Source organism: Phyllobates terribilis, unplaced genomic scaffold (genome assembly GCF_046119375.1).
Source record: "Phyllobates terribilis strain yellow unplaced genomic scaffold, ASM4611937v1 Scaffold_5__5_contigs__length_657084704, whole genome shotgun sequence".
Taxonomy (NCBI): Eukaryota; Metazoa; Chordata; class Amphibia; order Anura; family Dendrobatidae; genus Phyllobates; species Phyllobates terribilis.
Window position 1 is genome coordinate 328,388,275 of NW_027362765.1, and position 24,269 is coordinate 328,412,543.

The 24,269-nt window shown below is 43.6% G+C and overlaps 1 protein-coding gene across 1 annotated transcript in view; it reads left to right on the forward strand.

Moving 5' to 3' along the window:
* Positions 1-24,269, forward strand: part of LOC141273150 (pendrin-like) — a 175,035-nt gene that overhangs the window by 27,743 nt on the left and 123,023 nt on the right. The window contains exons 4-6 of the mRNA XM_073684596.1: positions 6,240-6,350; positions 8,864-9,036; positions 21,462-21,626. Coding sequence (XP_073540697.1) covers positions 6,240-6,350; positions 8,864-9,036; positions 21,462-21,626 — 449 coding nt within the window. The remainder of the gene's footprint in view (positions 1-6,239; positions 6,351-8,863; positions 9,037-21,461; positions 21,627-24,269) is intronic.

The window sequence follows — 24,269 nt, forward strand, 5'->3', positions numbered from 1 at the left end:
GGAGCAAATGCAGTAATGTATCAAGCGCAAAGTTTCAAAGACTTTCTAGACGTTCATAACTGCTTATTCAATAGGATGGAATTATACTATGATATCCTAACAGCACAGACTGCTGGGTTACAAGTCGTACAAGTGGTGACCTGTGATGATTCATGTGGAAAGAACTGGTTCCAGCAAGAAATATGGACATATAAAACTACTTATTAACAATTCAAGAGTATGATAAAGCTATCAAAGCCTTTTTAAGTCTAGATTTTAGGTCAAAGGGAGATCAAACATTTCCAGGAATTTAGAGACATGGAGCAATATAATAAAGTATATGTAGTAAATTCAATCTAATGGAGAACAACAGTTTTGCTTATCTGTTCAGAATGGTGGTCGTAGTTAACCAAACTGTGCTTCTGTATAGAAGTTGGTTGGATTTGTAACGTGAAGCAATTAGTAATTTGCTGATGGCAGAATGAAATGAGACCTGTCACCAAGACAAAAGTGGTCAATTTTTGCACCTATTTTATTCCCACTGCTCCCCATATGATTCCAGAGATATGGGCCTTTTTATTTAGTGCTAATTTTTATGGTCTCTGCTAAGAGGGGTAATTATACAGAGCAGCCTAAAGATAAAAAAACAAAAAACTACTACTACTAAATAAAAAGGATTACCGTATACCTCTTGAACTGTTTGGTGGATTGAAAAAAAAAATACTCAGGAGAGTAGCAGGAATAAAATACGAGCAAAAACTGGCCACTTTTGATGGGGTGACAGCATTTTCATGCTTGTACTGCACAATTAGATATTTATCTTTTGTTTTCTTATCTTGAACACACTGAGAAATCAGCCTAGTGCCTGTGATGCCATCATCCCCGTAGACAAGCGTGTACTACAGCTGTTTTTTTTTTTTAAACCAGTATGAACTATAGACTTAAAGGGAGTGTGTCAATAGACAATTACCCATTGTTTAAATTAAAGTTGTTTTGTTACGTTTATTTAAAAAAAATGGAATTTTTTTTTTTTTTTTTTTCATAAAACGATATTTATCCAAATAAAAAAACCAAATTAGTAATCTTGCAATCTTCACACTGGCCACTGGGGCTTTTTAGACTCAGGCTTCTAGTTCTTTCAGGAAGGCTTTACAACAAGGCTCAATACTGTCAGTGCAGGATTACAATGACAGGTAACACCGCTATACACAGCTGATAACAGAATCCACCTATCACAATAGGTGATGTCACAGGTCACCCGCTCCCCCTCCCTTCACAATGACTTTGCACAGGCAGCTCAATTAAGGCTTCAATAGAAAATATTGGGCCTGGATCTGACCATGATGGATAATTCTTTATAGATACTGTATATATATAATATGTACTGTATATATTATAAAAAAAAATTCCCTGAAACAATAGGAAGTTAGACTATATATATATATATATATATATATATATATATATATATATATATATATAGACCAAAAGTTTGGACACACCTTCTCATTTAAAGATTTTTCTGTATTTTCATGACTATGAAAATTGTACATTCGCACTGAAGGCTTCAAAACTATGAATTAACACATGTGGAATTATATACACCTCCAGGCTGTGTAAGGACTATTTGACCAAGAAGGAGAGTGATGGGGTGCTACGCCAGATGACCTGGCCTCCACAGTCACCAGACCTGAACCCAATCGAGATGGTTTGGGGTGAGCTAGACCGCAGAATGAAGGCAAAAGGGCCAACAAGTGCTAAGCATCTCTGGGAACTCCTTCAAGATTGTTGGAAGACCATTTCCGGTGACTACCTCTTGAAGCTCATCAAGAGAATGCCAAGAGTGTGCAAAGCAGTCATCAAAGCAAAAGGTGGCTACTTTGAAGAACCTAGAATATAAGACATATTTTCAGTTGTTTCACACTTTTTTGTTAAGTATATAATTCCACATGTGTTAATTCATAGTTTTGATGTCTTCAGTGCGAATGTACAATTTTCATAGTCATGAAAATACAGAAAAATCTTTAAATGAGAAGGTGTGTCCAAACTTTCGGTCTGTACTGTATATATATATATATATATATATATATATATATATATATATATATATACAGTTGGTACGGAAAGTATTCAGACCCCTTTAAATTTTTGCACTCTTTGTTTCATTGCAGCCATTTGGTAAATTCTAAAAAGTTCTTTTTTTTCTCATTAAAGTACTCTCTGCACCCCATATTGACTGAAAAAAACAGAAATGTAGAAATTTTTGCAAATTTATTAAAAAAGAAAAACTGAAATATCACATGGTCATAAGTCTTCAGACCCTTCCGTTACTAACCAGTGGCGCCCCATTATAAGATATTATATATATTATTGTGTTTCTTTGTGTACGATCTTTGTCCTTGCTGACTACTCTGCTAGCTGTGACCTCGGTAGGCTTTGAGTACTTCTTTTGTATGCTGCCCGGTGCTTTGTATTTTCTGATTCCAACTTTACTGTGCCTTACCCTGCTGCTATGTCCTGAAGCAGCCATTTAAAGCTGCCACCATGTGGGCCATTTTCAAGAACGTTCTACAGGTCCACTTTCCACTATAGTAGAAGGTCAACTTTCCAGTATTGCACAATAAGTAACACCAAAAACATACTCATTTATTCTTTTGGCTTCTGTACAACTGTGCGTTACTTCACTTGTAATCTCATAGGCAGAATAAGTAACATAAGTGCAAGGATTTGTGGCTTTTATCATAAGAAAAGAGATAACAGCCAACCATAATGCTCACTGTTTTGGATTTGCGTCATCTTATTTTGTTTTTTAACAAGTAATTGTGTTATTAACAGTCATTGCTTCCTTTAACCCATATAGCACAGGTTGCTTTGTCCCCAAGGACCCTGATATACAAGGAATTGTTGATAAATAGTTGGCCTTGAATACTTCTAGCAGACTTACGCGTTGCTTATATAGCGCCATCATATTCCGCAGCGATTTAAAGATATTGTTATCGCTGTCCCCATTGGGGCTCACAACATAAATTCCTATCTTTGCAGTGTGGAAAAAATCCGGAGAACCCGGAGGAAACCCACACAAACATGAGGAGAAATACAAACTCCTTGCAGAAGTCCTTGGTGGGATTTGCGGTCCCATTAAGGATAAATGAAGTGGTAGTGCGCATCAACACCTTTTTTGGTTCTCAGGATCAGTGGAGATTGCAGGGGTCAGACCCCAGTGATCAGGGAGAAATATTCTATCCAATAGATATAGGATAGCTTCCAAACTTGAGAATACCTCGTTAAATAACATGAACCAAACTGATAATTTGCTTAACCATTATATAAGAAGGATTCAAGGAAAGTTACCTGGTAAAATTCCATGTAACCTTTTAAAGCACAGCTGATCTAGCTACAGCCCAATCATCACAATAAAACAAAGGCTTTATAGAGCCTGTTCACACTTACGTTTCATTTGAGTAACAAAATTATTTTTATAGATGAGTTATCTGAGCAAGATAATCATCAGTGAATATTATAAGGACTCTGAGAGTTCTGACGAGAAAGAAAGGATTGTGCCCTTAAAATGTAAGATAACAACACATGTAAGGGTGTAGCAGATACTGGGCATGGTGGAAAAATATAGTATATGTAATGAGTATGGTCAGTTATACAGGAATGAGGAAACTAAGTACACCCTCTTTAAACTCTATAATTTTTTGTATCAGGCCATAATAAAAAAAAACCTGATCATTAGAAGGCCTTAAAATTAGGCATATACAGTACAACCGCAGATGAAAGACGCATTACACAGTGGTGTTATTTTCCAAAAACTAGTCCAAAATGAAGAAGTCTGTGAAAATTAAGTACACCCCATGAATTAATAGCTTTCAGAACCACTTTTAGCAGCAATAATTTGAAGTAATAATTTTCTGCTTGAATTTATCAGTCATTCAAATCGTTCTGGAGGAATTTTGGCCCCCTCTTCTTTACAACGTTGCTTATAGAGGACCTTGCACTCAATTTTTATTATTTAAAATGAGTACCCCTCCAACTACCACTGTTTCACTGGTTCTGGAACAAATAGAGGGAGTTCTCAGTTTAAATTTAAGATCCAGTGAATTCATGGAGCTTTGTGGACATTTGTCCACCATCATGTGTTTATTGCTATATTTTTACCCTTCCTAACAAGCCCTTTATACTGTCCTATTGATTTCTACATAGCATTAATATTCAGTTGAGATCTGAACTTTGACTGAAGTGGAAAATGTAGCGTAAGTGGAGAAAAAAAGGTTAAAGAGGACGTCTTCTTTGGGGAGCCTGAAAGACCTCGGGGAGGACAAAACACCATAGTGGGGGTCTATCTGATCACATATAGTAGACTCCTGTTCCAAAAGGCAAAACCAGTCTTTTGAAAATCTTGGAGGTCAGTAAGGTCCTTGTAATGTGATATTGAGCCCTTCAATTGTGGTCCACAAACAGGGAAAAATAATCTTATCTGAAGCAGCTTAAATCAAGTCTTGAGGCACAACTGCAGCTAAGTGGTACCCCCTTTACTTCTTTACCCTCTGGTGAGTGGGAAAGTGGATGAGCGGCAGTTTTCTACTTCAACATGATGAAGTTTGTGTAATTTGAGGCTATTCGAACCTGTCAACACGTGAGAGATCAGCAAGTATTGTTCTAAAGGAAGAAAATGTTCACAATTTATGAGTTTTGTTTATTGGGATTGGAATGGCTTATAAACACTTGCGTATGAGTTACTGCAAGAATTTTTTTCCCTGTGAATGGAAAACATGGTTTAACCCCTTAAAAAACCGAGAATGTTTTGGTTTTGCGCTTTAGTTTTTCACTCCCCTTGTGGTATTTTTCTGGTGACGTCGCCATATCACAGCTTGTCATTTGCAGGACTAGTTTTGAATTATAACATTCATTTTACCATAAAATGCAATTCCTCCGTTGTTTTCTCGGTTTTGTTTTTACGGTGTTCATTGTGTGATAAAAATGACCTGCCAACATAATTATCCAGATCAGTACAATTATAGTAATACCAAACTTTTTTATTATTATTTTAATGGTGAAAAAAAAATTGTTTCTAACAAATTACCTCGAGGGGCAAAAGAACCCTATCTTAGGGTTAATAGATAAAACTTGACTTTTATTTATTTAATTTATATAAATAAGTCTAAATTATTGTCCAAAAAATTCCATTCCATCAAAATCTAAAGCTATTTAAACTATACGTTAAATGGCGAAAAAAAAAAAGAAGTCAAAACACCAGAATTACCATTTTTTGTCACCTCAAGTCCTCACACAGCTCCATTGACATAGAGATAAAACAAAGTTATGAATCTCCGTGATCAACTTTCAGACTAGGTCAAATGATATGCGCACTTCTAGGAAATCATAATGCGCGTGCGCGTCACACACTTGATCTGATTGGACAGATCTGGTGTAATCCAATTCATGGAGAAAAACCAAAATCGAAAAGTGTAAAGTCTGTAAAGTTCAAAAGTCTTGTACTATGTCAGGAAGGCTCCAGATTTTGAGGTTGTTGAGTCGTGCCCTGCTCTCAGTCATTGATTAATAGATGTGATAGACACGTGATTCTCATATTTTGCTAAGCAATGGTTTGAGTAGCCAAGAGTCTGATAGAGGTACCACAGCTCATTAAAAATACATAGTAGTCAATAGTATAAATATATATTCAAAAGGAAGATCTTTAACCTGTCCAATATCACTCAGGTCAATGCTGAGTACTGAACTGTAATGACAGATAGAGATCAGGATGGGTGATGCTAGGTTGCATGCTATTTGAATACATACCATAGTGAATAGTGGGCTGACATACTATTGACTACTATGTATTTTTATTGGATTATCTCTATAGATATTGAGGTCTTATCTGTGCCCATTCTCTCTATTTTTTTCGATCGGTTTCTGGATGTGCAGTTTATTATGTAGGATTTGCTGCTAGCACGTCGCACTTTGCTTGGGATACTATATCATACTGTATATACTATTTGTTTTTTATTATCGCGTTACTTTTACACTATATATTTTGATATTCTCTGTGAGCGCCTTTCGTGCCACCACATGCCTGATATTTTGCAATAAAGGCTATTTTTAGTCCAAGAAGTTATCCCTTCATCCTAGTATTTTTTGACCTTTTATCTGTATGTTTTGCTGGTCTTCTATTGTAATACACTATGTGAACAGATTGTAGAAGTTGTAAGCTAAGAAATAACAATACTTTTATGTGATGTCACTTGTGATTTTAGGATTGTCATTTGCCTTACTTGCTGCAGTCCCGGTTGGTTATGGCCTGTATTCCTCTTTCTTTCCTGTATTGACGTATGTCTTTTTTGGGACCTCCAGGCATCTTTCAATTGGTAAGTGCAAAGTGTTTCCCACTGAAATCTATTTTAGTTATTAGGTTTGCTGAATAACTGGCCAAACAGATAGGACCATGTCTAGTAACTAAGGATTATTGTGTATCTTATATTAGCACTGCTATCTTTGCACTGGATAAACTATGCAAACATATTAAAACATTTACCTCCATCCCAATTTTGAAACCTTAAAAACAGCCCTTGAATTTACCAATACAAGTCTTGATAGTTATATCGTTTAACTAATCACCTTGAACTTGATCTGCTACCATCAATGGTCCATATCGGCAGTGACCTGATCTAAGATTATTATGAATGCAAAAGAGCATATTTTACCCTCGTTCCAGAATTCAGGCAAATCCATTTGTTATTAAAAAGTAGAATAGAGCAGAATAGAAAATAAACTTTATTGCCAAAATTTACACTGAAATAGAAAACTGTAATCAGCTTAATTGAAAATGTATCACATGTTCCACAATCTGTGATGCTAAATAAGAAAAATGCAGAATGAGGCTATGTGCCCACGATGCAGAAATGCTCCGGATTTTTCCTGAGCGTTTCTGCATCTCCCCTGGCAGAAAAAAAACACATGCGGATTGTACATGCGGATTGTACATGCGGATTGTACATGTGGATTGTACATGCGGATTGTACATGCGGATTGTACATGCGGATTGTACATGCGTTTTCCTGCCAGGGACATGCGGATGTGAAGCGTTCTTCACATGCATTTCCGCATGCGGGTTGACAAGCGCTTCCCCAGCGATTTTAGCATCACTTGGAAAGTTCTTGACCACTTGGTCACACTATATAAATCCATGCAAACGGATGTGCAACCAAGTATTAATTAGGGGGGCTTTTATTGCTGCACGTGCTGTTTATTCTGTTTCTTCTTTGAAATTGCAACATGGAAGTTGAATAACAATGTTTGATTGCTACATTACTTTGGACCACTAGTTAAAGAATCCTGAGGATGTGGTACATTTCAATTTATTTCTGATGATATTGTACAGTCTATGAAAAAAATAAAGGGGTGCCATTAATGGTGAGCAGCACTGTATGTTCCCCAAAGGAAAGGTGCACATTAGCCCCATTGATGACAATTTGACAAATACAAATTCTTCTGTGATTCCATGGCACATCCACAGCAAAAATACAAGTATCAACAAGAATTACCTGTAAAATATCTGATTTGCTAGAGGCTAATCCTGAATAAATCTCAAGATAGGCCAACAGGATAGTCTAATCTGCAGATCACGTGTAGACTTTTGTGTTAGATCAACATGTTCTGCAGCAAAGACCACTGATCTTGCCCTCCGGCAACACCTAACGTCTTCAAGGTTTTGATAAAAATCTAAAAACAGCTCTGAACACCATCAGCAAAATCATGTAGACGGTTAGTGTACTGCTCAGAGATGGTCCAATTCGGCTGACAATCATAATCCAGAAGAGCGTCCACTGCTGCCTTAGTCCATAATTGCATTACTAAATGCATAATTGTCTTAAAGCGAGTCTGAGTCCTCACCAGATTTATGCTTTACAGTCTGAGGGCAGCATAAAATAGGAACAGAGATAAATCTAGTGCTTTGTCACGTTCTGGGCTCCTTGCTGTAGATTTAATAAAGAGGACTGCAGTAGCTCTGCTAGTCCTCTAAAAAAAGAGTCCCTTCTAACCCCACTTGCACCATTGATTGACTGTTTTCTGCTTACACTGTGTATAGACAAAACTCTGCCAATCAATGGTGGGTGGTTTTAGTGTGTGGATTAAATGTGTTCTTTGTCCACAGTACATGTTTAATAAAATTAGTTTTATTCACCAAAAAAGCTTTAAAAACACTGGGAAAAACGCTATGAAAAACGCAGCACAAACATCGCAAAAAACGTTTCTGATAAGTTTTTTCATTGTCTCATTGCTTTCTATGGGTGAAAAAATGCTGCAAAAATGCTGCCAAAATGCTTCAAAAATTGACATTCTGAAGATTAAAAATTGCTGCTGTTTTAAAATTCAGTCAGGAAAAGAAAATAAGCCTGTGTATAAGACTTCTGAAACCTCATAGCTTTGATGATAATGTGAAAGGAAGCTTTTAATTTGCATAAAAAACGCAGCAAAAAAGCTCTAATTGTGAACATGGCCTAACTCTATGAAAGGCATTCTTTATAATGGAGTAGCAGCTAATTAACATGCCAACCCCTTTCCTTATTTCTATGGAACAGATTTTAAGCTGTGATGGTGAAAATCAGCAAGAACCTGCAGCACTTCAGAAAATACATGCTTTAGATCATTGATGTGGTCGGACAATGCCATAAGAGCACTGTAGATGATTGTGGATGGACATAGACAGCAAAAATAATGACCAAAGCCAATTTGTGTAGCAAATGATACACTATATACTCCTATGTAGGCAAACAGTGAACCCTTTTGGGATAAGTGGGGACAAACTGTCATGTATGGTCTAATGGACTGTATAATAAAGCTTATTATTGTCTTAAGAAATTTTTCGTTTCTTTATTAGGACCATTCCCTGTGGTCAGTTTGATGGTGGGTGTGGTTGTTCTCCAAATGGCTCCAGATGACAATGATGCAAAAGCAGCAGCAGCCAACAGTACAAAAGACAATATCACAGACTTGGAAACCAGAAGGGTTTTAATTTCAGGAACACTCTGCTTCTTAATTGGAATTATACAGGTAACAATGATTTAGTCATCCTCATAAGATGCAAAGCTTCTTAAAAAAAGATCTAAGTATCTTAATTGGAATCTATCAACAGGATTTCATCCCCCAAACTATTTATATGTGCATATAGTTCTTTCAAAGACAAGCCAAGCATGGGCTTTACATGGCCAGTCCATTCCTCCATTACTGAGAAATCCGTGTTTGAATTGATATGCAAATGAGGCTAAAGAACTATTTGTAGATCTGAAGCCTGTGTCACTCCAGCTCTATTTCCCGCCCAGGGGTGACTGCCAGCCTCTATGCTGTGTGACTTCAGGTAAAGGAACCAGTCAGGAGGAATAAAGTTAATTTTCTCCCAGGTGCCACACTTTCAGTACAGTGTCCAGGTTAACCCGACATCTACAGGTTAATAGTGTTAACTGACCTGACAGTGTCACGGGTGTGTCAGATGTAGCAAACAGTCCTTCTGCAGCTGATTGCAGAAGGTCACTTTGTTTGGCATTACAGACGCGTTCTTAAATCTGGTTCACTTTAGGACCCAGTGGTTACCTCCCTCCTGCTCTGATTGACACTCTGGCCTGGGTGTTTAAATACTTTCAGTTTGCTACAGCAAGGGGCCGGTGATATTCATATGTTCCCTTCTGAAGGCTTGGAGCCATTGTAGTCTGATTACTTCCTCTCTGGTGCTTGGAGGACGTTTGGTGTAATCTCTGTGAAGTCGGCTCAAGCTAAGTTTCTTCCCCCTGTGTTTGTCTCCCTTGTTGTCTTTAGTTTATAGTGGGGACTGACCAGTGCTCACCCCCTTCCCTATCCAGGGCCCAGCTCTAAGGATTTACAGGGCTTAGATTTCCTATTTGGCGATTGGTGAGGAACCAATATAGAGACGGTAGGGGAGACAGGGTGATATTAGATCAGCCTAGGAGATCTCCACTCTCCCTTTCCCTAGTGTCTGGGCTCCCTTCTCCTCATCCCTTCGTGTTACACTTTGTCTTTCCTACACTGTGCGTGACAGACAGGTTCCATTTAATGGCTAATGTTTGCGATTGCTAGAATAAACCCCAATCACTTACATTTCTTAAGGGGAAGGTGTGACCCTCCAGACAAATCCTGAGCTACAGCATGAACTTGATGTACGGCACAATTTTCATGGGCATTATATAGTCAGTCAGATCAAATGGATGTGTCTCATGGGGCTCTTTAGGTTATTAAAAGTATCAGAACTGTGTATTCCATACATACAACCCACAATGTTATCACAACCCTTTATGCAAACCTCACTTAATAACAGAGTGTTGTCAACGTCCCTAGATATGCAGTTATTTATTATGCATAACTGGCAAACTAGAAGTTTATGCCTCTCACTAGTGAGCTACTTGGTTATGTGATGGTCATTTCCAATAGTTCAGGGGTTTAATAAATAATTAATGACTTGCAATTCCATTTTGTGTGGTCTCAAATCATCTGAATACAGAAATGAATGTCACATAGAAGAGAAGCAGCACATAAATCAAAAACACAGAACTAATAATGCACTGTGTAGCCATAGGTGCACCACATATAAGGAGAATGTGGCCACTTTACCTAACGTGGCACTTCAAAAAGGACTATAGAAGATAGAAAAGTGTTGACCATGCTTGTGGATCCTGGCAAAGGATCCTAATTCTCCCAATAAGTGGGGGATCAGGAACTGAAACCTGCACATGTCAGACATGTATGACTTGACTTATATATATATAGGAGTGATATGCGGTATAACAGGAACCATTACTATCTTTGTCTGGCACAACATAAAGTAACAAGTCCATACAAAAGTGCTGATTAGCCTGCCTGGCTTAGAATCCAGGTTCCATGTCCTTTAGCAAGGGCATTCAATCCAGGAGATCTGCAACCTCCATACCTTCAGAATGTGTGAGACAAACAGCTCCCAATTTACCCACTGAATCACACCTAGGGGTGGAGATATGGTGAGCAGCCATTCAGCAGCTCATAATCAACCAATCATGGCCGATTAACCCCTTTAAGTCGTATATGCACTAAAGCATTACTTCAAGTTTATCTTCCAACCACTAGGTGTCTAACAGCCACCTTACAATGTATATATATATATATATGTATATATATATATATTGTGACAGAGTCACTGGTGTGATATACGAGGGGAGGTATGTGTCACTCAGGTTGCTAGCCTGTGTGAACTGAAACCTACAAAATTTCTGCCAGCATGTTATATGCTGGGGGTGTTTTTTTATGAATGGCAAAGAGGGTGGGAAGCCATTCACACTACCTCCCCTGAGGGTGTGGCTGAGCAATGTTTAAATGCTCAGTCACTATTTTTCCTGTCTGTAGTGTGTGGTCTGGAGAGTGAAGTCTCCAGGCTGTGTTGGGCTGAAGCCAGAGAGCAACACCAGAGGACTGGTGTTGCTGAGACTTCACTGTACTACCTGGAGCAGGCAAAGCCTTGCTGGCTAAAGGACTCTGTCATACTTTATGTTTTGTTTTCCCGTTAACCCCGAGAGGGACTGTTATTTTTATGGGACGTTGCTGGAGTTTATGCCACACAATAAACCCGCAGGAAGTTTACCCAAACTGTGTGTCCTGTGTCTGCCTTTTAAGAACCGAGCAAGTCGCTTTACCACAGGTGGCGTGAGAGTGCTGGCAAGATTCCAGGAACATGTGTACCTGCCATAGAGAACGGTGGATGTCCTGGGTAAAGGCCGTCAGCAAGCCAGAGATGTCCGGCAACATAGAGGAGCTTAATTAGCATTTAGTCCAGAGCCAGCAGCAGCAACATCAGCAGCACCTGCAGCAATTACAGCAACACTAGGAGCTACAGCAGTTGCAACCTCAACAGGAGATGACCAAACTGTTACTACAACAGATCCAGTTGCAGCAAAAGGCGCAGCAGCAGCACCAGGAACTGCAGATACAGCTTCTGGCGGACGCCATCCAGGGCAGAGCAACTGCCCCACCCCCAGGGCCAACTGATGGCTCACACGTCCGGAAGGTGGAAAGATGGGCCATGCTGAAGATGACCCCCGGGGATGATGTAGAAGCCTTTATGACAGTCTTTGAGAGGGTAGCTGATCGGCAGAGACTTCAACTAGAACAGTGGTCAGAGGTTCTGGCGCCATATTTGTCGGGTGAACCCCAAAAGACATATTATGACCTGGCACTGCAGGATGCCAAGGAATATGCCAAACTAAACTGGTCGAGCGGGTGGTGATTGATAGATTCATCCACTCCCTTCCCAAGTTGGTGCAGACTTTGGTTGCCCAGGGCGATCCCCAGAAGGTAGATGACTTCATTGGCCTGATAGAGGTACCAGGTGTAACATACCTGGTGGCAGGCTTGCATGGTGCACCATCTCTCACTATGCAAGATCGCAAACTTGATCTTCAGTCCAGTCTGCTAGCCTGGCTTCTATTCATGCTGTTTGTTTGTCTCTGTTCTGACTGCTTAGGGCGGCGGCCCGGTTACTTCCTGTTTCTTGTAGCTGCTGTGGGCACACCCCTAATGCGTCCTCAGCCTATTGCTATCTGTCACAGGATATTTAAACCAGCTTCACCTGGAAGCTGATGCCTGAGCAACTTTAACATTCAGTGTGCTCCTTGACTCTGAATGTGCCAGGTCCTGTTCTGTTTTTCCCTGCCTGTCCGCCTTCCTGGAGGCTGTATTTCCAGGCCTGTCTGAACACGCTCCTAGCCTGTTCGTTTCTGCCTCTGGGGGCCATATACCCAGGCTCGTTCCTGTATTTCGCAGCAGTAACAGTTCCTGTCTGAACTGTCTCCTAGCCTCTTACCTGTTTTGCCTCTATGTCCGTTTCCTCCCTTTTTCTGCATTGTCTGAACCAGCGCTTTGCTATACCTAGGCTCGTTCCTGTATTCTGTTGCACTAACAGTTCCTGTCTGAACTGTCTCCTAACCTGTTACTTGTTTGTCTCTATGTCCGTTTCCTCCCTTTTGCTGCAGTGTCTGAACCAGCACTTGGGATTACCTAGGCTCGTTCCTGTATTTCGTTGCAGTAACAGTTCCTGTCTGAACTGTCTCCTAACCTGTTACTTGTTTTGTCTCTATGTCCGTTTCCTCCCTTTTGGTGCAGTGTCTGAACCAGCACTTGGCTTTACCTAGGCTCATTCCTGTATTTCGTTGCAGTAACAGTTCCTGTCTGAACTGTCTCCTAACCTGTTACTTGTTTTGTCTCTATGTCCGTTTCCTCCCTTTTGCTGCAGTGTCTGAACCAGCACTTGGCTTTACCTAGGCTCGTTCCTGTATTTCGTTGCAGTACAGTTCTTGTCTGAACTGTCTCCTTGCCTCTTACCTGTTTTGTCTCTGTGTCCGTTTCCTCTCTTTTTCTGCAGAGTCTGAACCTGCACCTAACTCCTACTCGTTGTCGCTGTACTTCAGTTTGTGAGTTTGGAGTCCACTCGCTACTTCTTTGCAAGTACCTTGTGTGTATCTGGTTCTGCCTTTCCCTTCCAGTCTGTTCCGTGTGAACAGAGCCCTGTCCCCTCTGCTCTGTCTTTGCTCACCGCTTTTGCGGTTTATCTCTGCTCTGCTCTTCTTACCGCTCTGGCGGTTTCTGCCGGCTCTGCTCAGCCCTGTCCACCGCATCTGCGGTTTCGCTCTGCTCAGCCCTGTCCACCGCATCTGCAGTTTCGCACTGCTCAGCCCTGTCCACCCCACTTGCGGTTTCGCTCTGCTCAGCCTTGACCACCGCACTTGAGGTTTCGCTCTGCTCAGCCTTGTTCACCGCACCTGCGGTTTCGCTTTGCTCTGCTTGATTACCACATCTGTGGCTCTGAACCCGTCTCCTAGTCTGTACTGGACCCTACCCAGCCTGTGCTCTAACCTGCCTGTTCCTGTATTCCCCGGTGTGGGTCAACAGCCGTGTCCGGGGTCTGACCTGGAGTCGCACCTGGTCCCTCTGCTCGGTTCCTCCCTGGTGCACAGGCGTCGTTAGCCGTCGTGCGACCTTGGTCGGATCGGGTAGATACTTAGTTACGCCCCTCCAGGCACTCTCCAGTTCATGGTCCAGTGGGATCACTAAACACGCATATGCCAGTCAGTCCGGGCGTGTGCATAACACCAGGTAGTTGAGAAATCCCTTGGGAAACCGGATATAGTCACTTCCCTGTACTGGGATCCCCAGAAGGGGGCGGGTTCACCATGGAAGGGGTTTGGAGCCACCACTGGGGGGGCGTCCCACTTCAACTGAAGGTTCCGCAAGGACTGTTGTTAAGGATATAGTCTGTTGGCGGTGTCACAACCCTGGACACGTTGCCGCTGTGTGTCATATCTCCCCTGAGCCCATGGACTGCAACCTCAGCAGACGGTGTTCCTATTATGCTTATCCAGCCTGCAGTGTGGACTGTCGACCCGGTGAGGGGCCGTAGGCGTGTACCGTGTCAATTAATGGAGTAAAGGTGCCTGGACTGTTAGATTCTGGGAGTCTGGTGACCTTAATCAGAGCTACCTTTCCCCACCAGTTGGTCCCTTCCAAAACTGTGAGTGTTTGGTGCATCCATGGGGACGCCAAGGACTACCCCGTGGCCACAGTGACAGTAGGAACAGACTGTGGTGCCCAGTCTCACAAGGTCGGGGTGGTTAAGGACCTGATACATCCCGTCATACAGGGCCACGATTTTTCTCTGTTTTGGGACTTGTGGGGAAAGGGTACTGGACTAAGTAGCGTGGGCAAAAGTCAGGTCCCTGAAGAAGAATCCCCGAAAAAGTCTTAAGTGGATGAGTTCCAACTGTGCGTCCTTGCCAGCGATGAGGGCGAGATGGTGACCAAGGAGGCCTACCTCCCTGAGTTAGATGTGTCCGGAGAGAACTTTGAGACTGCTCAAGTTCGGGACCTGATCTTAAAGGGGGCATTTGACCAGGTTACTGTATGTAATGGGGTTGCCCAAGAGCCTGGGGCCGACACCAGGTTCCCCCACTTTGCAGTTCAGAGGGAGTTGTTATATGGGGTGGCCAAACTAAGGGGCGGTGAGATAGTGGCGCAGCTGCTAGTGCCGGGACCATACAGATGGAGGGTGCTAGATATGGCCCATTCACATGTTCTGGGGGGATACCCAGGGTTCGAGAAAATTCAGGAGAGAATATTAAGAAGGTTTTATTGGCCAGGGTGATAGCGAGATATTCTGAACTATTGTAGGTCCTACCCTACCTGCCAAATAACCGCTCCCTCTTCCCACTTCCATAGTCCATAAGTTCCACTACCAGTGATAGAGATCCCCTTTGAGAGGATTGCTATGGACCTAGTAGGGCCCTTAATCATGTCAGCCCGAGGCCACCAATACATTCTGGTGATCATGGACTATGCAACCCGGTATCGAGAAGTGGTACCGCTAAGGAACGCTTCGAGCAAATGCATAGCCAGGAATCTGGTCCATACGTTTGCCAGGACTGGTCTACCAAAGCAAATCCTAATGGATCAAGGGACCCTGTTCATGAGCAAGGTAATGAATGAGCTGTGAAAGGTCCTCCAGATTACCCAGCTGCGAACCTTTGTTTACCATCCGCAGACAGACGGCTTAGTAGAGCGCTTTAATAAGACCCTGAAAGCGATGCTCAAGAAAGTCGTAGACTACCTGCTGCCGTTCCTGCTCTTCTCAGTAAGAGAGGTTCCACAAGCCTCTACCGGCTTTTCTCCATTTGAGCTGCTGTATGGACGACATCCGCGAAGGCTCCTGGATATCGCTAAGGAAACCTGGGAAGCCGAGGTTACGACACGCCAGAGCATCATTGAACATGTTGCCCAGATGCAAGATACAATAGCAAAAGTGATGCCGATCGTGAAGGCGCACCTCCTCCAGGAAAAGGAAGCCCAGGCAAGGGTCTATGACCCATCGGCAAGGCTGAGGCACTTTCAGCCAGGGGACCGTGTGTTGGTGCTAATCCGCTCAGTCGAGAGCAAGTTCCTGGCCAAATGGCAAGGTCCGTACGAGGTGGTGGAGAAAGGCAGCGAAGTTAATTACAAAGTACACCAGTCTGGCCGAAGAAAGCCGCACCAAGTATACCATGTGATTTTGCACAAGCCGTGGCAGGACCGGGAACGTGTGGAAACTCCTTGCCTGGGAGCCGCTTCCAAAGACAAGGTGGAGGAGGTCACTATTGCAGAGATTCTATTGCCGGCCCAGAAGCAAGTGCCGAGAACTACTACATCGGAATTGGGAGCTGTTCTCAGAGTTGCAGGGGTATACTCAGGTGGTAGAGCATGACGTGCTAAAAGAGCCACATGTAAGAGTGAATCTGAAGCCGTACCGGATTCCGGAAGCATGCCGGGAGGTGATCTTGGCCGAGGTGAGGAGGATGTTAAAGGGTGGGTGGTCGAGCCCAATCATCATCTTGCCAAACCCCAAAGGAGAGTGGAGGTTTTGTAATGACTACCGCCGACTGAATGAGGTGTCCAAGTGTGGCGCATACCCAATGCCCCACGTCGACAAACTCATTGAGAGGCTTGGACCGGTGAGGTACATCACCACTCTAGACCTGAAGAAGGGCTATTGGCAGATCCCCTTGTCCCAGACGGCCAAGGAGAAGACGGCTTTCTTGACACGTGATGGGTGCTTTCAATACAATCAGATGCCGTTCGGAGTTAAGGGGGCCCAACCACCTTCCAGAGTGCTATGGATCGGATCCTAGCCCCACATAAGAAGTATGCCACAGCCTACCTTGACGACATTATAGTCTTTAGCCCAGACTGGGCTAGTCATCTGCCTAAACTACAGGCCATTCTGGATACGTTGAGGAAGGCGGGATTTACTATAAATCCTAGAAAATGTGCCTCCGGAAAAGAGGAGGCCAAGTACTTGGGCTATGTCGTCAGGAGAGGCGAAATAAAACCACAAATCAATAAAGTGGAGGTATTCCAGATCTAGCAGCAAACCCCTCTCCAAGAAGCAAGTAAGAGCGTTCCTGGGAATGGTGGGATATTACCAGCGCTTTATTCCAAATTTTTCCATGATGGCTGTGCCACTTACGGAACTCCTAAATAGCACCAGATCTACCATGGTGAAGTGGATGGAGGAAACAGAGACCGCATTTCAACAGTTGAAGCTAGAACTGTGTAAGCAGCCGGTCCTGGTCGCACCAGACTTTAAGAAAGATTTCGTGGTCCAGACAGACGCTTCAGAGGTTGGTCTAGGAGCAGTACTCTCTCAAGAAATAAATGAGGAAGAACATCCCATTCTCTATCTGAGCCGGAAGCTTTCGTCCTGCGAGAAGAACTATGGAATAGTAGAAAAAGAGTGTTGAGCCATAAAGTGGGAAGTAGATACACTAAGGTATTACCTACTAGGCCAGAAGTTTAAGTTGGTGTCAGACCATGCCCCGTCGAGATAGTGGAGGGGTAAAAATGCCAGGGTAACTAGATTGTTCCTAGGTCTTCAGGACTTCACGTGGAGCATAGGCCCGGGAAGTCACACGGGAACGCTTGTGCCCTTTCCAGAATTCGCTGTCTGTATCGGAAAGTGCCCAAACCTCTGGCTTTCGGCAGAAGTGGGGAATATGTGACAGAGTCACTGGTGTGATATACGAGGGGAGGTATATGTCACTCAGGTTGCTAACCTGTGTGAACTGAAACCTACAACATTTCTGCCACCATGTTATATGCTGGGGGTTAACTCACTTAAAGGGTGTGTTTTTTTGTGAATGGCAAAGATGGTGGGAAGCCATTCGCAAGGTTTAAATGCTCAGTCACTATTTTTCCTGTCTGTAGTGTGTGGTCTGCAGAGTGAAGTCTCCAGGCTGTGTTGGGCTGAAGCCAGAGAGCAACACTGGAGGACTGGTGTTGCTGAGACTTAACTGTGCTACCTGGAGCAGGCAAAGCCTCGCTGGCTAAAGGACTCTGTTATACTTTATCTTTTGTTTTCCCGTTAACCCTGAGAGGGACTGTTATTTTTATGGGACGCTGCTGGAGTTTATGCCACACAATACACCCACAGGACGTTTACCCAAACCGTGTGTTTTGTGTCTGCCTCTGGAGAGTCAAGCAAGTCGCTTTACCACAATATATAGTGACAAAGTCACTGGCAAAATACTGAAGGGGAGATATGTAGCACTGAAATTATTAGCTCCAGTAATTAAACATAGGAAAAAGGTTCAGGCACACAAAGGGGTTAATCAGCCATTTTTAGGACTAGGGTGATTGAACACCTGTAGAGAGGCAGAAGGTCAGAGGATAAAATTCACAGCCTTTACAGCATTTGGTGTGGGGTGGGCCGGGAGGTGAAAACTCTGAGCTGTTTGTTTCACACATGCTGGATGTATGGAGATTGCAGGTCTCCTGCTTTGAAACCCTTTGTTAAAAGACATGGAAGCTGGACTCTAAGCCAGGTAATTGAATGTGGCAAGCATATAATATTGTGATAGCCAGCATATACTATACAATGAGATACAAAAAGTATGAAAACGGGTTTCCAGTCAAAATGTGATGTAAAGTATGAAATATGGTGCAAAATGTAATCTATAACATAATATATAAAGTAGAAAATTATATTATATTGATCATTAATACTAAGAAATGATATGGGAAGAATATGACCAGTCAAAGACTATAAGCACAATTCATCAAGAAGATATACAGATCCAAGGGTGTGGTATTACAGATCTTGATGTTCCTCCAGCAGGTAGTGTAAATACTACATTAAATATTAAATATATAATATATTAAATAGAACAGCAGAGTGGAATAATGTGTTGCCAATGTATCTCTGCTACAGTCTTCAAGCACCCCCAGCACATCAAGCTTTTAGGATATCCCATTAAGAACCCCTGTGATGATTACCATATTTTTCGGACTATAAGATGCACTTTTTTCCTCCACAATTTTGGAGGAAAGTGGGGGGTGCATCTTATAGTCCGAATACTATACACATGGCCATGCGTGGTGGTGGGTGTGGGGGAGCGGCAGCGAGGGATCAGCGGGGCACAGGAGGCAGCAGCTGCCTGCTGCAGCCTATGCTGTACCTGCTACTAAAGAAAATGAATATTCCCTGCTCCCCACGCCCATGGGCGTGGAGAGCATTGAATATTCATTTTTCTTAATAGCCGGCACACTGTAGCCGCACCGCGGCTCCTGCTGTCGCTCTGCGGTCTGTGTGCCCACTATTAAAGCTCATGAATATTCCCTACAACCCACTCCCATGGGTTATAGTGAATATCAATGGTCTTTAATAGCGGGCACACTGACCACAGAACGGTAGCAGGAGCCGCGCTGCGGTACAGTGTGCTGGCTATTGAACAGACTGAATGGTCACTGCTCCCCATGCACAGAGTCCCGGCATGGGGAGCAGTGACTATTCCAGCACAGCGTCTCACACTGCCATGCGCGCCCTGCCATGTGCGGCTCACACAGTGAGAGTGTTGGCGGCTGAGCGGGACAGCGCTGGAGGAGAGAGGAGGTGAGTATGATTGTTTATTTTTCTTTTGTAGGCAGCATGATGGGGGCTCAGAGGGTGCCCTGCATACCAGGATGGGGGCTCAAGGGATGCCATGCATACCAGGATGGGGGCTGAAGGGGTGCCATGCATACCAGGATTGGGACTCAGAGGGTGCCATACATACCAGGATGGGGGATCAATGGGTGCCATGCATACCAGGATGGAGGCTCAAGGGGTGCCATGCATATCAGGATGGGGGCCCAGAGGGTGCCATGCATACCAGGATGGGGGATCAAGAGGTGCCATGCATACTAGGATTGGGGCTCAAGTGGTGCCATGCATACCAGGATGGGGGCTCAAAGGGGTGGCATGCATATCAGGATGGGGGCTCAAGGGGTGCCATACATACCAAGATGGGGTATCAATGGGTGCCATACATACCAGGATGGGGGCTCAAGGGGTGCCATAAATACCAGAATGGGGAATCAAGGGGTGCCATATAGACCAGGATGGGGGCTCAAGGGGTGCCATGCATACTAGGATGGGGGCTCAACGGGTGCCATGCATACCAGGATGGGGGATCAAGGGGTGCCATGCATACTAGGATGGGTGCTCAAGGTGTGGCATGCATACCAGGATGGGGGCTCAAGGGGTGCCATGCATACCAGGATGGGGGCTCAAGGGGTGCCATGCATACCAGGATGGGGGCTCAAGGGGTGCCATGCATACCAGGATGGGGGCTCAAGCGGTGCCATACATACCAGGATGGGGTATCAAGGGGTGCCATACATACCAGGATGGGGGCTCAAGAGGTGCCATGCATACCAGGATGGGGCTCAAGAGGTGCCATGCATACTGGGATGAGGGCTCAGAGGGTGCCATGCATAACAGGGTGGGGAATCAAGGGGTGGCATGCATGACTGCATACCAGGATGGGGACTCAAGGGGTGCCATGCATACCAGGATGGGGGCTCAAGAGGTGCTATGCATACCAGGATGGTGGCTCAAGGGGTGCCATACATACCACGATGGGGTATCAAGGGGTGCCATGCATACCATGATGGGGGCTCAAGGGGTGCCATGCATACCAGGATGGGGGCTCAAGTGGTGCCATGCATACCAGGATGGGGGCTCAACGGGTGCCATGCATACCAGGATGGGGGCTCAGAGGGTGCCATGCATACCAGGATGGGGGTTCAAGGGGTGCCATGCATACCAGGATGGGGGCTCAAGGGGGTGCCATGCATACAAGGATTGGGGCTCAAGGGGTGCCATGCATACCAGGATGGGGAATCAAGGGGTGTCATGAATACCAAGATGGGGTATAAAGGGGTGCCATGCATACCAGGATGGGGGATAAAGGGGTGCCATGCATACCAGGATGGGGGATCAAGGGGTACCATGCATAGCAGGATGGGGATGAGGGCCAGGTATACCAGGATGGGATGGGGGCCACTTATACCAGGAAGGAGGGGCCATACATACCAGGATGGAGGATATTAACAGAAATGGGGGACATTACCCCAATACCAGTGTCAGCAGCAGACCCCCTCCCCCATAACAGGCCATCATGACCACATTTTTTGCTAACATTTTTTTTCCTATTTTTCCTCCTTTAAAACCTAGATGTGTCTTATGGTCCGGTGCGTCTTATAGTCCGAAAAATATTGTATATTTATACCATACTATTCGAAGGAAGTGCTAAAATATGACTTGAGTTAAAGGGTTGGACCCAAGTAGGACAGTCATGACTTATCAGCAGGATATGTCATAAATGCCCTATAGATTTGTGTGTTTCACCGCTTAGCAATTTTCAGACCTCCCATACAGAACAATAGAGAGAGAGCATGTTGGTGCCCTTTTCTCTACATAAATGTGGATTCTAGCGGTGAGACTTGTATTTTAAGACAATTATTGCATATCCTGTCAAAATGCCATAAATGTCTCACAGGAGAACTCCCCTTTAAAGACAATTATAGATAATTCTCACAATATCTCATGACTCTTTCTTTCTATGAGGTAATACATGACATCTACCTTGCTTCTGCAGTTGGCTCTTGGTGTCCTTCAGATTGGTTTTATTGTCCGATATCTTGGGGAACCACTGGTTGGAGGATTTACGACTGCTGCAGCTTTTCAGGTTCTCGTGTCACAAATAAAGCAACTCCTTAGTGTCCCAACGGAAAACTACAATGGAGTATTGTCAATAATATATGTAAGTACCAGAAAAGGTAACCCACAACTCTGTAAACTTCTGAGGTGTAAATAACGATATAAAGAAAAAGTCACATCTTATAGCAAAACAAATGAAATACAGTTTACTGCAATATAATTTGAGAGGGAACATAGTGGTCCTAGTGTGCACTAGATGTGGTCATAGATTTTAATCAGATTTTAAACAGGGAATTAGCTATTAATTTTAATTGGCCAAGTAGACAAGCAATTGGCCAAGTAACAAGTAGACTAGTCCCCCACATATGCTTACGCAGTTCATATTGTGGTCTTTTAAAAAAAATTAAGTTCAGCAAAATGACACTGGCGGACGTGCATGCGCAGTAGCATCTATCGCCGAGCGATAGATGCTACTGTGCAAGTGCCGCTGGCGGCGCCATTTTTCTGCAGCCAATTTTTTTTCCTCCAACAAAATGGGGCTGCCGGTGGGCGCTTGCGCAGTGGCATCTATTGGCAAGCAATAGATGCTACTGCACTTGTGCGTCCGCCGGCTGCATTTTGCTGCAGCCAATTTTTTTTTAAAAGAACACAATATGAACTGCGCAAGAGCAGTATTTAAAATAGGAGGCAGATCACTGAAGGTTCAGTGACCTGTCATTTAAGCCTATGCGGATGACTATGAGAACCAAGAACTAAAAAAAGACCCGCCCACAGGCCACCACAAAGCACGAGCATACCATTATCTCCAAACTGCAATCAAAGATTAAACAACAACCACAGGACGGATTTCATCAACCCAGGTATCGTTTTAATCAGTGTAATGGTGCCAACCTGACACTGACTGTAATTTACTTAGCAAAATCCTGATGACAGGTTCGCTTTAAACCCTTTCTGACATGAGGCTTAATAATATGTCCCTGTGCCTCTGGCCTTAATGACCAGGCACATATTATTACACCTCGGCAATCGCTTCCACACAGAGGCTGTGCGGCCGTGATCGCCGCCGGATGTCAGCTGATTCTGACTACAGACACCCGGCACTCTGTGCCAGGAGCAGTCCCACACCACTCCTAGCACATTAACCCATGAAATACTGTGATCTAAGTCGATCACAGCATTTCGGGAGCAGGCAGAGGTAAGACGACCCCTCTTACCTTGGATCGGAGACCCCATGACGTCATTGCGCAGTGCATGATCTATCTAACTTGTGTCAGTGCAGCATTGACAGCCCACATAGAATAGGGATGCTGCTGCATCCCTATGCTATACAAGCGATCAGCATGCAAAAAAGAAAAGTCCCATAGTGGGACAAAGTAAATAAGTGTAAGAAAGTGAATTAAAAAAAAAAAAAAAATTAAAAAAATAATAACTAAAAAAAATAAAAATATATTGTACCCATAAATAAATATTATTATGTGAAAAAATAAACAAACTGTCCCACTAGTTAACCCCTTTAGTGAACACGGTAAAAAATAAAAAACGAAGCAAAGAACGGTGCTTTATCATGATACCGCTGAACAAAAAATGGAATAAAACGTGATCAAAAAGATGAATGTAAATAAAAATAGTACTGCTGAAAACATCACCGCAAAAAACAAGCCACCATACAGCTCCATCGGCCGAAAAATAAAAAAGTTATAGCTCTCAGAATAAAGCGATGCAACAAAAATTATTTGTTCTATAAAATAGTTTTTATTGTGTAAGGCTGTGTGCCCACTATGCGTTTTTTTAAGCGTTTCCGCAGCGGCTTAAAAAGCACTTGGTAGAAGGTCTGCCAAGTTCCCCAATAATAATCCGCATGTGCTGTGCACATGCCGCGAAAATTTCCGCTGCCGATTATCATTGCGGAAAAATACGCAGCACTACCAAGCGCGGCGTTTTTGCTGCCATTGACTTGCATTGGAACACATGGAATCCACATCACAGCATCTGTACATGCTGATTCCATGCATTTCAATGTGCGGGTGGCACTTGGGTTTGGAGAAGAGGAGACTCTCCTCCAGACCCGGGTACCATAGTACCTGTGAAAAAAAGAATAAAATAAAAAATAAATATTATACTTACCTTCTGATGGCCCCCGGTGTCCTTGTCTCTGCTTGCCGGCAGATCGCGGTGGACTCAAGGACCTGCGGTGACGTCATGTAGTCATGTGACGGGTCACGCGACCGCTGACGTCGGCAGGTCCTTTAGTCCACCGCGAGCTGCCGGCAAGCCAGGACGGAGCGAAGCAAGACTCTGGGGGCCATCAGAAGGTAAGTATAGATTTATTTTTTATTTTTCAGGATTCTTTCGGTCACACTATATAAATCCATGCCGGTTGCATGGATTTATATAGTGTGACCAAGTTGTCAAGCACTTTCCAAGTTAAAATCCCTGGGAAAGAGCTTGACAACCTGCATGCGGAAATGCATGTGAAGAACGCTTCACTTCCGCTTGTCCCTGGCAGGAAAACTGCATGTACAATCCGCATGTACAATCCGCATGTACAATCCGCATGTACAATCCGCAAGCGTTTTTTTCTGCCAGGGAGATGCAGAAACGCTCAGGAAAAAATCCGGAGCATTTCTGCATCGTGGGCACATAGCCTAAAAGCGGCAAAACATAAAAAAAGATATAAATGTAGTACTGACCCGAAGAATAAAGCTGCCTTATCAATTTTACCACACACGGAACGGCATAAAAACAA